General features: G+C 34.3%; 1 protein-coding gene across 4 annotated transcripts in view; it reads left to right on the top strand.

Moving 5' to 3' along the window:
- The window catches only part of Cdh10 (cadherin 10), a 198,682-nt gene that overhangs the window by 65,585 nt on the left and 115,696 nt on the right, over positions 1 to 17,401 (top strand). For all 4 annotated transcript variants that reach the window (XM_032898752.1, XM_032898751.1, XM_032898749.1 and 1 more), the window contains exon 2: positions 13,724 to 14,068. In XM_032898752.1, the coding sequence (XP_032754643.1) occupies positions 13,838 to 14,068 (231 nt within the window). In that variant the 5' untranslated portion in view covers positions 13,724 to 13,837. The remainder of the gene's footprint in view (positions 1 to 13,723; positions 14,069 to 17,401) is intronic.

Below are 17,401 nucleotides of genomic sequence, written 5' to 3'. Positions count from 1 at the left end.
CATCTGACATTTTTCATGGGTTCTGGGGATTGAATTCAGATCATCAGCCTAGCACATACTGAGGGTTTTGTTTTGTTTCGTTTGTTTTTTTAATGCATTGAGCCATATCCTAGACTCCTTTCAGATATTTGATTTTATTTTGTTATTGTTCTTGACACGGGGCCTCATTTGGTAGACCAGGATATCTAGAACTCATAAGATAACTTCAACTGTCCTTGAACCCACGGCAGTCCTGCTGCTTCAGTCTTCCTAAGATAATAATCATGTTCCATTGGAGCTACTTTACCAGAAGAAAGATTTGTACTCTGTTCCCATTGTATGCACTATTTCTTCCCATTTTATTCATTTGTTAGGAAAAGGTTTTATATATAATTCTACAAAAAATCCACTTGTCATTTTTTTTTCTTTCATGGGTCCTGATTAAGTATCATCTCTAAAAAGCTTTTTTCCATTGAAAATGTCAAAATAGTCTTTCTGAGATATTATTTTCTAGAACTTTTAGAGTTTAGATTTCAGTGCTTTTTGTTGTTCCTTCATATAAAACACAGGCATTCTATTTCTTTAGTCTTCTGTTGCTTTCAAACCAGCAAATTCTATGAGGAAGTCTACCACCAGACTGTGTCTTTTAGGAGTACAGCACAGATGCTACACTCAGGAAATCTTAACACTAAGGCTGCATAAAACAGACCAGAACTAAAACAATACCATTTGACATGACAATGTAGATGGAACAAATCACAAAGGCTCGCTGTTAGATAAAGAGCTGGTGACAAATAAAACACCTTCTCCAGGGAGTTAGTGCTCGGGTTGGTATAGCTCAGTGGTAGAGCGCTTGCCTAGCTCAAGGTCCTGGGTTTGGTCTAGCTCGGAAAAAAAAAAAAAAAAAAAAAAAAGACCAGAGTTGAATGCTCTACATGGTTATCCAACCCAAACAGTTAGCCCTAAATATATGCTTACATCCAACCTAAACAAATCACTTTTCACTTATTTATTGATTTTCATATACATATAACCATGCTAAAATTGTTTTAGATTATCAAGAATATAATATAGAATAAGAATATAGAATAAAAGGTAACACATTTTAAAAGAAGAGATGCCATAGAAGGGAGGGAAAAGGGGGAGACAATCCAATTGCATTTCAATTACATAAAATTTTTAAAATTGAAGTTTCTATCTTTGTAGTTTGTTATCAAAAATTGCTATAACTCAAGGTCAATTCTAAAAACTGTTGAAAGAAAAAAATTAAAAGTGAATATATGGTTTACAAAGGAAAAGATGAGGAGCAAAATATATTGATATATTTATTGCAATTATGTTGGGTTTTGCAAAGACAGTTGCATATATGTATAACCTGTAGTAGGGACATAGTCATGTACAACACCATCCCCTTCCACGGTTTCCTCTTCTATCTTCTCCCTTTTCTTTCTACTACATTACTTCTTTTCCACATTTATGTATGTTTCTCTATAAAATATTAGGATCCATGATGGACAGAAATCATGTTGTATTTCTTTTGTATGGTGTCTTATTTAGGATTTTACTGCTGTGAATAGACACGAGGACTTAGGCAATTATTATAAAGGAAAACTCTAATCTGAGCTGATTTACAGGATCTGAGGTTCACTGCATTATCATCAATGCAGGAGCATGACAGTGTCCAGGCAGACGTGGGTCTGGAGGAGCTGAAAGCTCTACATCTTGTTTCAAAGGCAGCTGGAAGACTGGCTTCCTCAGGCAGCTAGGACGAGGGTCTTAAAGCCCATAAACACAATGACACACTTTCTCCAAAGAGTCCATACTTCTTTTAACATAACTCCTTGTGCCCCTCCTTGGGTCACCACATATTGTGTTTCTATGTTCCAGCCAATGACATAATTTCTTAATGAATGAAAGGAATTCAGGTTTGCATATATATACACACAAACACATATATGTTATGGGTGTATATATATTCATATTGCACACACATGTCTTACTCATTTCTTCATTTTTACTCATTTATTATTATTTACTTTTCAGCCACTGATGTTAATTTTCTTTCTTGGTTAATGTCAATCATGCTTTAAGACAATTACTAATTGCACGCATGTCTCAGATATACTCACTTTGAGTTCTTTGAGTACATCTCAGTGACATATTTTTATAATCACTTTAATTATTTGAGAGAGCACACAAAGACACAGGGAGAAAATGCTCTGAATAGAAATCCAGAAGGTTAATAAATGACACCAAGAACTGATGAATGGAATTGCAGGGAATTCTGTAGCTCCTCACTATGAAGAAAGTAACTGAGCAAAGAGAGAGATAGTTTACGGAATCTGAGGAAATCTTTGATACATATACAGAGGATTAAATTCTAATATATAGAAAGAAATAAAAACTAATAATTGGAGATACTAAAAAGAATTACTAAATTGCTGTAGAAAAAACCTGAATTATAGGAAATTATTCCTTGGGATACATTATTTCTTTTTGACTATTTTTGTTCCTTGATATTTTACAGTGTAAGGAAAGTAAGAAAACACATTCCAAACTAATCCTGGAGATTTTTCTGAATCCTCCTCCAACTCATTGTCTGCATCCATTTCTTACTGCATCTACCCAGTTACCATAACAGCCAATATAATACAATGTCCTCAAAAAATATTGTTTGATTAACTCAGTTCAATAAAGGTCTTGTTTGTGTGGTTCAGCGGGTGCATACATAGGTGCTCACACAAAATACAATGAGATGGCTCGTCCTTTTCCCAACATATGGTTATGTATGCACTTGAGAGAAGGGAAATAATATCACCATGGAGAAAGATTGTTGCTACTGGACAAGGGAAGAAATGTTGAGCAGCATTCTCCCTACAAAAGTAATTTTGAACTAAATGAATGAGTAGCAGTTTGTAGATCAGGTCTTGATGATCAAGAATTTAGATATAGGGGTTGGGGATTTAGCTCAGTGGTAGAGCGCTTGCCTAGGAAGCGCAAGGCCCTGGGTTCGGTCCCCAGCTCCGAAAAAAAGAACCAAAAAAAAAAAAAAAAGAATTTAGATATACTGTTTTGTTTCTGACATCTGTCTTTGCCTAATAAATTCTTCCTGGAATAATAATTCCCGTTGGCTCCCACAGTAATTGAGACAGGAGGTAGGTCAAGTATATAAGTAGTGCAAGAACCAGTTTGCAAACTCTTTGAAGTCTAAGAGAACATAGCATCTTTACTTCCTTTACAGGAATAGATATTTGTTTTAGTGGAAAACATTACACTGGATGTCGGCACCAAATAATTTGCTGAATCAGAATTATGAGCTCCAATACTTTCAATTGGTTAAATGGAATTATAATGAATGATTTCTCCAATTGGTGTTTGTGCTACTGGAAACCATATCAATATAATCTAGGCATACATATACAGAAGTCAAAGATTGTTAAATTAGGTACTCATAAAGCTTATCAAATGAACAACTGCAAGCTACACTTCATTTGGAATTAAAAAAATGTGCTCCAGGAATTGATAATTGCAAACTAGGGATTAGAGTTTAAAGTTAATGGGGACAGAGATGGAAAGGGAAAATACATACTCATACATTTAAAGGAAAATTTAAAAATCTGTTTTGATTAAGTAAATTATAGTTTTAACTCATTCAGTCTTTCCACTGACAAAATTCCTTAAAAAATTAAACTTTAAAAATAGCTAAATCTTTATCCTTGAATAGTAAATGATTACTGAAAACTGTCATGCTAATGATATTTAAGACAAAAGCAGTACGTGGAATTTATGTACCTAAAACTGTGCTTTTTTTCTTGTATTGAGATTTCATGGACCTAGAAACTCACTATGTAATGTGACTTAGACTTTTGTTAAATGACTTCCCACCAGAATCTCCCATTCACAAACAGCCTTTGATATTTTCACAGAAGCGAGTGGAATCAAACTGGAATTTATAGTATTAGTATTATTAGTGTTACATTTATTTTTAATTCTGAAATTTAAAATTTTTCATCCTTTTATTTGAGTATGTACTGCATGCATGTGCACCTGTTTACATGTACATGAATGTGTGTGTACATGCACATGTGGAAGCCAGAGACTGGTGTTAGGGTCCTCCTCAATCGCTTCATGCCTTATAATTTTTGAGACATGTCTTCTAAGTAAATATGAAGCTCGCCGATTGGCTAAACTGACTTGCTACAACTCTTGTGGTCCTCCTTTGTCCATTCTTCTAAAGAGGAAATTACAGATGGAGATAGTTGCTATATCCAATTTCATAAGTCAATGTGTTTATTTGATAACCAGTTCACCCACTGAGCCATCTTCCTAGCCAGAAAGTATAAGTTTAATCACAACGCAAACTGTTCATATCTAAATTATTCAAGGCATTTAGAACAGTGCAAGAGATGCTTGGTTAGCCTCAGATTTGTTTAGAATACTAGAGTTCAGGACACAGTGTTACTGCCATGCTCTTTCGGGGCTGACAGATGAACCAGTATAAGAAAACTCTCTTGTCTGATGTTGAGGCTAATCCTGGCTGATATATTTGGCAGTAAAATGAGGGACAACCTCACATTAGTTATGATAGACATAGAGCTGAGAGCTCAGAATAAATCTAACAGCCCATGGAATTGATTTAAATAAGTTTCAAGTAAGAGAAAAAAATAAATAATGAATGAAATAATAAATAAATAAATAAGTAAAACAAAGACCTTAGTATGTATTATTTATATAATTATCTCAATTATCCCTATGAATTCAGCTGTAAAAAATATGTCCCATTACTTGAATAAAATACAATCTCAAGAAGGCAAATTCTTAGGATTTAATGAACCTGTAAAACCACCCTAGACAACACAGAGAAATTGTGGCTGAAACCTGATCAAAATTGGCTACCACATTAAAACAGATCTGATCCTGAATTTACACCTATTCCTTCATCTCAAAAAGGTGATTATTTTTTGTTACTGCATGCATTTAATACCTTGACGCATTTTTTTCTCCTATCCTATGTATATTCAAGACCCACACTTCTAAGGTATACAATGCAATTCTACTCTACTTTGTTGCCACCAATTAGTTATAACTCCTGAACTGCTTGCAAAAGAACCTATGCCTGACATACAGAACATGAATAATGTCACATGGCCATTTCTTTGCATCCGCTTGACTCTAATTTCCAACAAAATGTCTCTTCAGACGATCCATGTTTAAATTAGGCAGTCTTTTAACATTCTCACCCTTAAATCCTAGATGGTAAAAACCATTTGACAGTTTCTGTGTAGCAAGCTGAATAGAACAGACACATGGCCCTACAGGCTTCACTCAGAGTAATTGAGTCTGTGACCTGGCTGTAGAGTAAAAATTCTAAACACATTTCACTTAGAAACACTTTAGAATAACTAAAAGAAACCTGAAGATTGTTGTTCAGTAATGGCTTCATTGAGTTGATAATCAGACCGTAGATTAATAATTCAAGTTTCTATAACAAATGACACTCCAGAGTCTACTATCAAAACTAAAAGTTTGATGTTTTTAAGAATTAAAATATATAAATATTTAAATACAAATGAGTGAGACTTGCTTTTTTTTTTTAGTTACAAATTATGATGAAAAGTACAGCTTAGCACTGAGCCAAGCAAGCATTATAATAAATAAAAAATACACTACAGACTGGACCCTGTCTGCCCTCAAGAAAATAAAATCTAACTACTCTGGGGTTATTTCAGTATTACATGTTGGCTACAGATGAATAATTTAAGAATTTTTTTATAGAGTAGTTTTCCATATAAATGTGAGATACTGTCTCCCAGTGGGCCCTTCAGAATACTGAACATAAGTGAACGCTCAGTACTGATAACGTTTTCCCTGCTTCTTTTGCCTGACCCTGACAGCATCACAGATGCCTCTCACATAGCTCTGTTTTATGTGCTTTTCCTCCTAGAAATAATCTAAAAATCGACTAGCGTGCCAATGGCCACAAAGTTGTGTATACATATGATTGTTCTTTTGATTAATTTTCATGAAATGTGCTATGTAATTTTCCACTTTCACATACCCTACCTTAAACACCTAATAAATTCCAGTTCAGCTTTGCACGAGTTGTTTGTGCTACACTCTTGCAAGTGATAGAATAGATAATATTGCTAACAAGTTCTTTCCTCTAGCCCTGCCATTTTCTTGATGTACCAAAAAGTATGTGTGCAAAGCGGAAGAGGAATAACTTACATTGAATCAGAATATATCAATATGATATATCACATTGTCTTGCAGAACCCACATAAGACCTTGATCCCAGAACATTGGGTAGCAGATGGCTTTTACCTGAACATCTTTAAGCTACACTGAGAGCATTCTTGCTAGCTTTTCCATATAATGAGCTAAACTCCAGCTGCAGTAAAAGGAGATTTCCAGGAAGCAGCAGGTGTAGTGCCACAGCGGTCCTGGCACTGCTAACTCGGTCATGGATCAAGTTCCATCTAAGACTGTCTCACTTGCTACTGAGTCAAAGAGTTGAGGAACTAACACAAAAACCTCCTGATGGTTGATGGTCTTCTTTTTGTCCCCAGAGTTCTTTTGTATTTGGTGGAGATGCAACACACTATAGTGATGATTGGCATTTTTACTACATAGTGACTGGCTTTGGCTTACATCGTCTTTCAGTCATTCATGGACAGTAATCCAATGCCATCAAAGAGCTAATCTCAGCTCCTTTCTCTGCTTTGCACTCTAGTCTGCCCAGTCCTATGGCATCACCCTTATAGTACTAGTCAACCTGTGAGAATAGCACAGTGTAATAGTTTTTTTTTAAATCAACAAAAAATTTTATCCTCAAAATGGAAACAAAATCTTGGCAGAATTTGTCAATTCATCTTCACCACATTCCTATGATCCAAGGATCATTCTTACTGTTTCAATGATAAGTCAATGTGTCCTATGTGGTAGGAAATCTGAATCCATAACTTGAATTCAACTACCTTTCTCTTTCTCTTTTTATTTAAATTTATGTATTTATTCACTTTACATCCCAATATGAGCCTGCCTCTCCTCCTAGCATCCCCTCCCATAAATTTTATCCCCATTCACTTCCAACAGAATCTTAGAGAGAGAAGATCTTCATTCACTGAACCATTTGTTTTCCCACTACTATATGTTTTACCTATCTACCTTTTAAATGTTATGTGAATTGTACTGTCTTCGAACCTTGGCAGGTGAAGATGTTAGCATACTATAGAGCTAGAGTATATGAATGGTTTCTTCTCAGGTCACATTCTTGACTTGAAAGTATAAATAATTACAATATTTTTTTAAAGAATCTCTTAGATTAGGGTTTGCAAAAAAAAATCATGATCAAGATGGGATCTCAAAAAATTTGAAAAGCTTTGGTAAGTTGAAGGACACTGTCAATAGGACAAAATGGCAATCCATAGATTGGGAAAAGATCTTTACCAAACCTACATCCAAAAGAGGTTTAATATCTGATATATACAAAGAACTCAAGAAGTTAGACTCCAGAGAAACAAATAACCCTATTAAAAAACGGCGTAGAGAGCTAAACAGTTAATTCTCAACTGAGGAATCTCGCATGGCTGAGAAACACTTAAAGATTTTCAATATCTTAGTCATTAGGGAAATGCAAGTCAAAACAAGCCTGAATTTCCACCTCACAGCAGTCAGAATGGCAAAGAACAAAAACTCAGGTGACAGTCCATTCTGGCAAGGATGTAGAGAAAGAGAAACACTCCTCCATTGTTGGTGGGATTGCAGACTGGTACAACCACTCTGGAAATCAGTCTGATAGTTCATCAGAAAATCGGACATAGTACTACCTGAGGACCTAGTTAGACCACTCCTCAGCATATACTCAAAAGATGTTCCAACAAATAACAAGGACACATGCTTCACTATATTCATAGCAGCCTTATTTATATTAGCCCAAATTTGGAAATAACTCAAATGCTCCTCAACAGAGAAATAGATACAGAAAATGTGGTACACTTACACAATGGAGTGATACTCAGCTATTAAAAGCAAGGACTTCATGAAATTCACAGTCAAAGAGATGGAACTTGAAAATATCATCCTGAATGAAGTAACCAAGTCACAAAATCCCAAGTGTGGTATGTACTCACTGATAAGTGGATACTAGCCAAAACAAAGCTCGGAATACCCATAATTCAACACATAGAACATATAAAACCCCCAAACCAAGATCACACCAATGTGTGGATGCTATAGTCCTACTCAAAAGAGGGAAGAAAATAATCTCTGGACAGTAGAGGAAGAGAGAAATCTGGGAGGGAGAGGGAAGGGGGAGGAGAAAGGGGATCCAGTTTAGATATAGAAGGAGATGGAGGAAAACTACAGAGAGAGAGAGTCAGGAATTTGAAAGTAGGTGTGTAGCAGTGGAGGAGGGGATCTGGGGGTAGATACTAGAAAGTCCCAGATACAAGGAACTCAAGAAGGTCCCAGGATCCAACAGGGAGGACATTAGGCAAAATACCCAACAAAGGGGAGATAGAACCTGTAGTGACTGTATGCAGTGGATAGGCATGGGATGGGACTACCCGCCCACCTCAAAAATATTAATCCAGTGTTCTTTCTGTCAGAAGGAAATGCAAGGACAAAGAGTGGAGCAGAAACTGAAGGAAAGGCCTTCCAGAGACTGCCCCACTTAGGGACCCATCCCATCTGCAGATACCAAACCCAGGCACTATTGCTGATGCCAAGAAGTGGTTACTGACATGAGCTCAGGATAGTTGTCCCCTGAGAGGCTCTGCCAGAGTTGGACCAATACAGATATGGATGTACACAGCCTCTCATTGGTATGAATGTGGGAAGCCCAATGGAGACATTAGGGTAAGGACTGTAGGAGCTGAAGGAGTTTGTGACCACATAGGAAGAACAGCATCAACCAACCAGACACCCCATCCCCCGCCCCCCAGCGCCAAGGGAATAAACCATCAACCAAAGAGTACATGGGGGTGAGGGGGTGGGGGATGGCTCCAGTTGGATATATAGCAGAGGATTGCCTTATCTGGCATCACTGGAAAGGGAGCCCCTTGGTCCTAGGGAGGCTTGATAACTCAGGATAGGGGAGTGCTAGGGTGCTTGAGGGAGAACCCTCATAGAGGTAGGGGTAAGGAAGAGAGAATAGGGGGGTTATGGAGTAAAACCTGGAAAGGTGGATAACATTTGAAATATAATTAAATAAAATAACCAATAAAAAAGAAAAGAAAAGAAAAGAAGAGAAAAGAAAAGAAAAGAAAGAAACAAGTTGGAGAGGAAAGGGTTTATTCAGCTTAAACTTCTACATTGCTATTCATCACCAAAGGAAGTCAGGAGAAGAACTTAAGCAGGCGGGAACTTGGAGGCAAAAGCTGATTCAAAGGCCATGGAGTGGTGCTGTTTACTGGCTTGCTTTCCCTGACTTGCTCAGCTTGCTTTCTTATAGAACCCAGGACTACCAGTCCAGGGATGGTACAGTTTGATCATAGATGACAGCCGGATCTCATGGATGCATTTCCTCATCTGAGTCTCCTTTTTCCATGATAACTCCAGCTTGTGTCAAGTTGACACACAAAACCAGCAAGTACTAAGAGTAATGCAAAGATAAGAACTCTTTAAAAAAATTTTTATTCAGCATTTGTAACAATCCTGGCAGACAGTCTAGTGAATCTTCTTCTTGTACCCATTGCTCAATTGAAAAGATACCCTGTGTCTGTTTAACCAGCATATGTTAAGTCTCACACAGTAAGTATATAAATACAGCTTTATAAATATAGCATTATAATTAAATTTTGTCTCTAGGTAAAATAACTACTATTCTTTCACATTGAAATATTTTATAAGCCATAGTAATATTTTCACTGATTAAAAGAAATTAACACTGTGTGGATCCCCATATTAGCAATAATTTGTGGAGCATATAAAACTTGCCTTAAGTTATATCTAAAGAGAAGTGCATGTGCAGAATACTTAAAATGATAAATATTCAATGTAGAATTACATGTTTTCTGACATTAAAGCAAAGTAGGTAGCACGCAATGAACTCTTGAAAAATTGGATCAAGTATATGTCCTCCTTTTACTTGAGTCCTTAGTGTAATGCTTTCATTCAATTTTCTCATCATTCTTTATTCTAGATACATAAATTGGCATTAGTTAAATAAAAGGAAGTATTAATACGTTTTGACCCATTTGAACTGTAAAAATACACCTGGAAATGTCTGTCTCTCAACATTGAAATCTCATTAGACTGTATTTACTGTATGAAATTCTAAAAGTATTTAAAGTGTCCACATAAGTTGGCATACATTTGTTCTTAATAATTGCTAGCAACTTATCTGATTGTCTTAGACAAGCGAGTGATTAAAGTATATTACATTAAGATCCTAATGAATATAACCAGTTGACTGAGGAATAAGTAATTCTTTTTATTAGCCAATGATGGGTGGCAGTGATCAGCAGTGATGTGTGGAGAGGCAATTAGCAAGTGACATTCACCAACATGCTACCACATTATAATTTGTGATCTTGATTACTTGCATACTGAAATTAACTGGTTTTGGAGGAAGCAATATTTTGATAAGCATCTCATAAGAAGATTGAAAATCCTCTGATTACACAATGGAAATGAGATCGGTATGACAGCCTCATTCATATGAACTTGCAAAGAGATTTAATCTGTAGCTTGAACAGGAGAGGATGGTGTTTGTGGCATACTGAAAAACTAAGATTCTTTTAATGAAACAAAACAAACAGATAAAGAAATAAATAAGAGGAAGACTTCAAATATTTAGTGATACTGTTCTGGTATTTGGTTTATCATCCAATAAATTCCATAAAATGTGTATCTAGGCACTGAAGCACCACACTCAGAATGTCATAAACAATATTAAGATGATTTCAGATACAAGGAAAGCCCATGGGTCTAACTGCATTAGAACTAGAAACAGGCTTTTGCAAACAGAAAATGTTGGCCTGATCATACACACTTGTGAGCTCCCGACTCAGAGAGGTTGAAGCAAGAGGATCACAGTGTTCTGAGGCCATCCCAGTATAAAGAACAAAGAAAGAGTAGACTGACATTTAAAGCAAAATAAGTCCATAATAAATGAGGAGACAAGACAGAGAAAGAGAGAGAAAGCAATAAAGAAAAATGCTATTACACTCTTCCCTACCTTGTTCCTGTTCAACAAGTGCATAGACAGACAGGTAAACATTTAAACAGGAATGTGAGTTTACATTAAAATTTAAAAAGCTCCAGTATAAAGGAAATGTGGGAATATATGATAATGAAAGATAATTTCAAAATGAATGGCTGTTTCTTAGCTACATGTTAAAGTTATATTAAATTAATTTTAAACTTAAGACAAGGAAGCATGATTTTTATTCTTTTTTATTTTGTTTTGTCAAAGTTGATTACTCAGAAATTATGTTACAGAATTTCTTTATTTTACTACATTGTTGACCTATACCATTTGTTTTGCTTAAATTATGATATTCTAATTCTAGCTACCACCCCACCTCCTTTTTTTATTCTAAAATGTAGCATTAAATTTAAATTTAAAATGTCAAACTTATTCATTAAGAATTAAAAAGACATATTTACTCATTATAAATTATATTACATTTTTCCTTAGTGAACCAAATTCAGTAAGGTATAACTTCCAAAACATTGTTCAGTTTTAAAAATTAATGGGAAATATAGAAATTATAAGATTTATATCATAATTTAATCATTATTGGAATTAATGTGAAAGTGTATTTTCTAAAAATAACTAGTTCCAAATATTAAAATTATGTTGAAGTATTATTTTCTCAGCTGCAAACATGTTAAATATTTTAATTGAGTTTATTCTTGATAGAATGGGTTAACAACTAATTTACATATTGCCCTGAAGGACTTCTTTTACATAGGAAAGATTGGAGTTAAGAAAACATGTTAGAAGTTGTTGTAAGTACTTTTTATATGAATAGTGAATACTTACAATAGTATATGATGGGCTGCGAAGATGGCTCAGTCCATAAACTGATTTCTGGCACAAATGTAGAAGGGAATTTGGATCTCTAGAATACTTTAAAAAGTCCAGGAATGGTGCTATGCCCCTGTAATTCTAACATGGGGAAAGATGGAGAAAAGGGGATCCTGGGGAGTCCTAGTCAGTCATCCTAGCTTAACTTACAAGCTGGAATGTGAATCTGTTTCAAAAAATAAAGTGAATCATAATGAGATAACCCACAGATTCTGGTAATAATTCTTACTAGAAGAATAATTTTTAAGTTCTATTTATAACAAGTAAGCAATGTTCTCAAATGTCTATATACTGGCTCCTAACGTCATAACACGTGTTTAGTAAAAATTAACTTGGGAGAATGTAATGATGAGTGGAAATAGTTGTCAAATAGTTTGGATGTAAACTTTATTCAAATATACTCTTAATTATATTATTAAAATATACATCTTATTGAAGATTTCTAAATGCTTGAAATCACTGAATACTTGAATGCACAATAACAATGAAAATGTGATTCCATTTATTTTATAAAGTTTTTGTTCATTAGAAGTGTTTAAATATATATTAATCACTTGTTAATTTCCAAAATGTCAGTTCTCTATTATACATATTGGTCATTTATAGCTGTACAGAGAGTGAGGAGCAATATTGAATATAGTTACTGTCAATCAAGTTAATGATTAAAAGAGATGAGGAATGTCTACTGTTACCTCAATACATATTAATGTTTTAGTAGAACACAGCAGAAACCCTCTCTTACACGTCTTCACTCATAGAAATAGTGTAGGATTCTGGTCAATGTTTTGTAACTTATCCTGATTTATAAAAATACAAGCATATTGTTATACTTGCCTACTACCTAGAATGCAGTCAATATATATGTCTGGAAGTCATGGCTCTGGGATGTTAAATCACTTTGTGCAGCAGCTCATTGCTAAACTCAAGCAGAGTATTGCGTGGCACAGTATAATAGAGTTCATATTGATCATGTTCTATGACTTCATGTGCTCAGTATCATTTAATATACTCAAGGGAGACACTGATCCATCATTAATCCTATTTTTAGAGAACATTTGCATTAACCTTTCAATCATTTTAATAATAAAGGAAAAGAAAACCAAACAGATTGTTAACAAATATCTGTGAGTGGAAGCATAAATGTGAATCAGAGAGTACTTAAAATGCTTCTCATAGAACACTCGCAGAATTCAATCCTGTTGTTCTCTAAATTATTTAGAATAATTATTATCTAAAGATATGAATTAGGTAAGTACTAAAAGAATTTAATATCTAAGCAAATTTATAACATGAAATGCTTCCAAAATACTCAAATAATCTTGCATTTCAGAAATACCTCATAATTCCAATAGTATATTAGAATCAAATTTTATTTTTAAAGTTTAATTTTATGCTAAATTTTAGAAGATGTGACATGCATAATGGCAACTATCTACTAAATTTAGGAGTTACAAGTCTTTAAAACTGTACCATAAGAGAAAGGGTCATGATGATGCTTTTAACACTTTGAAAGAGAACAAGTTGTCTTTTCTTAAATTGTAGATATTCCCTCAGACAAGACATGCTTCCTAAAACTGATCATTATTTTAAGAAAGAGAAAAAGAGTATTTTCCTTTCTGGTTTTACTTAATCATTTTTATTTTAAAATCATAATTTAAAAATCAGAATGTTTTCCATTAACTATTTTGTTTGTTTGTTTGTTTGAAGCTCTTGGAAATATGTACATAGCACTAATGAAGTCTTGGAAACCAGTCGAGATCTGATACCATAAACAGGACTACTTTTTCATCATCTACACTGGAATTTTTCAAGAAGTAAACTATGTCAATCTATTCGTTCTTGAGACTGTTTGTTCTCTGGGCATGCCTGCCCCACTTCTGCTGTCCAGAATTAACGTTCAGAAGGACTCCTGGGCTTCAGCAAATGACTGCAGAATCCCATGTCCCAAGGGGTGATGGTAAAATCCTTCACCGTCAAAAACGTGGCTGGATGTGGAACCAGTTTTTCTTACTGGAAGAATATACTGGATCTGATTACCAATATGTCGGCAAGGTAAGTTTGTGTTGAAAAGGCACGTTACCATATTCTTCATTTATCTGTCTAACAAAGGAATGTTGAAGATATTCAAGATCCCAGTGAATTGAAGTTTGGCTCTCTCAATGTTCTCATAGCCCTTTTATTTATGTAACATGAATTGTACATGGAGAAATTGTGGGATGATCGTAACACATTTAATGTCAGAACACATTACAAGCATTACTTTTGCCAATCTTACAAAGGAAGAAACTACTGAAAATGAATTTTCATGGAGACAGTTAGGGAAGTCCTTGAAATGATGATGTGTGTTTATGGTAACATTAGTATTTACTTCAGCAAACACAAATAAAAATCAAGTTTAATATTTATAAAATGAAAAATAAGTAAATAAAAATATGTCCTAAGTCAGATATATTATTTATTTACAATAAATGATGTTTCTTTACATTTTGTCCTATATTTTTCTTAAGTTCTTTTTGGGCATAATATTTAAAAACAAGTGAGGCTGGCAAGTATAAAGAAATTACTTAATGCAGTATGACACGTACAAAGGCAATGTTTCTTGAAACTATGCTAAGATTCATATAAAGAAAAAAACTTTTTGAGATAATAAATTTCCATTGGTTTTAAAACCTTGAAATATTTTGATATATTGCAATTATTTTAGTCTTGTTAAGTATGTAGTAAATGGAATAAATTTGAAATTTATATTTACTAAAAAGAGCTGAAAAAGAAACAACAAACTTAGTAAACTTTGCACAAGGCAAGAAGTATCAGACTTTCCAGGTGAGATTAAATGACTGACAACATGTAAAGGGGAATTTTGTATTTGGTAGAATTAAAAACCTTTTGGATTTACTATTATATAATGTAAAGGAAGTGAAATTCAAGCCATGGAGACTACAAACAGATTTATTTGCTTGTTTTGCAGGATAGCAGTTCCTCAATTTCAATCAATTTCTCTTCATCTAGTTTTAATTGGGATTTAATAAATGTTATTAAATTGGCTTATTTTTATAGTATATGCTTTTCCATGATACTCAAATTACTTCTCATCCCTCATCAACAGAATATCAATACTTTGAAGTCAAGAACTCTACATCATGTCTTTGTTAGTCTAGTGCTTAAAAACTATTTAGCGAATTTAATGATTGCTAGTCATATTGAATAACACTTCCCCAGCCATCTGGTGCCACTTGGCCATTTGGCAGAGAAAACTAGTCTAGAATTTAATATTAGTCTGGACAATTATAATTAGAATCTACTTAAAATATATGCATAATGACATAGAACCCAAGTATAATAACTACAATATTTCCAATTTGCTATATGAAAACCTATAAGATTTCATGAAATTTTACTAGATTTTATAAAGTGTTTACAATTCATATTTTAAGAGTACATGATGACCTACTATACCAATAGAAGTGTCATGGGTGTTTATGCTCTCAAGAGTGTTTAATTCCTCTTTATTTTTAGCTTCTGTTTTGTCATATTTACTTAAATATTACTGTGACAAAAAGAACATAACCAAGGAAACTTGAAAGAAAGGATTTAAATGGACTGATAGTTTCAGAAGGTTAGCATACAAGATGGCAGAGCACAGGCATAGCAGCAGAAATAGCTAAGAGCTCACATCTTGATACCCAAGAATAGGCAAGAGAAACACCCCAGGTATGATTATTGTCTGCTGAAATGTGAAAGCCTACAAACATGACACACCTTCTCTAACTATGTGAAATCCCACAATCCTTCCTAAACAGTTCCATGATGTGAGGATAAAGTAGTCAAACATATGAGACTAGAGAGGCCATTCTCATTAAAACTACCATGTTTCAGGTCTATTTTATAATTACTGTGGTTTATTCATTTCATAGCCTATAAAATAGATATTTGAATTCTTTTTCTTATTATTTGCACATTAATACTGCATAAGTAGCTTATATTTTATCAGTTACCTCCAAACTGCATGTCTTATTTTAGGTATACAGGACAAAAAACTGATAAAATATTATCTATCTCTCTCTCTATCTCTCTATTTCTCTATCATCTATCTAATGCACTTTAATGAATACAGCTTGGTTGTAGTACATTTTTTCATAAAATATAAAGACTATTAAATATCTTACATATTTAATATTAAATATGAGAAGTTATTTTATAGTAATTTTTCTTTAGGAAACTTATCTTTCAGTTTTTACTTCCTGTAAGACAGACATTGCTAAATATGTTAGTGGTTTCAGTCTCTCTAGGTTGATTTTGCTGTAGATTTAAAATGTATTCTAATTACAGGCATATGGAGAAATAGTGACAGACATCCCACTGTAGGAGGAGTGTCTTGGGGCTGAGAATAGGAAGCAATAAAGAGAATGACTCTGGTGGGATGTGTTCGTGAGAATGGAGCACATATATAGAGATTGCAGGATTTTTTTTTCCAAATAAGAACTCTCTTTCCTCTATAACTTTGAAGTTGAAGTCTATTTAGGAAAGCATACAGTTAGCAAAACAGAAGTAGCATCTTACTTTCAACTTGCTCTCTTTTTGTGGGTAACTGCATTTATTAGCCTTCAGTTTTCTGTCTGTGTAAACAAAGAGAATGTTTATGCCAGTGAACAGATTGTAAATGCACTTTTGCAAATACTGATACATTATTAATGTAAAGGGTATTTAAAACCTCTGTAGAAAGGAGAGAGACAGGCCAGAGGCTAAACTGTCACTGCCATGACTCTGTAAGAAGTCAAACAGTGAAATCAGTGCATTTTTTCCCCTTAGTCCCAGTAGTCAAGGATTTTCCTCTAAGTCATGCAATTAACTGAGTGGTTCATTGTTTAAGTATTCGCAATATAGAGCCTTCTTTTTCACCTTTGCCATGAGTTATTCCTAATGCTGAACTTTAAGTCACTCCTTTCTTCAGGCAATTATGGCAGAACATGCCAGTTTGTCTAGACAGTTGCTGCCCTGACATCACATTTTCATGGAAAATGTTTAATAGTTGAACCATTGTAATTGAATGCTTTCTCCCTTTTTCAGTATGTTTAAGGTTCAGAAAAAAATATGATTCTTAACTCTATTGCATTTCTCATTGAATATCTATTTATATTGCTTTTTAATGACTGTATCCTATGGACAAAATACTGTCCTTCAACTGAAAATTTCAAAGTTCTTAGCTCGCATGCCTCTGAGACTAAAGTCAACACTGACATTAACACGCACACACACACACACACACACACACACACACACACACACACACACACAACATACATTTTCTCAGACAAGACTCTTGATAGACCCCAGAGGTGCTCTTAGCTCAGGTGCACAACCCACAGACACAGCTTGACAAATAGA

The sequence above is a fragment of the Rattus rattus genome, chromosome 3 (genome assembly GCF_011064425.1).
Source record: "Rattus rattus isolate New Zealand chromosome 3, Rrattus_CSIRO_v1, whole genome shotgun sequence".
NCBI lineage: Eukaryota > Metazoa > Chordata > Mammalia > Rodentia > Muridae > Rattus > Rattus rattus.
Note: the sequence above shows the minus strand (reverse complement) of the source record. Positions and strands in the feature narration are given on the sequence as shown.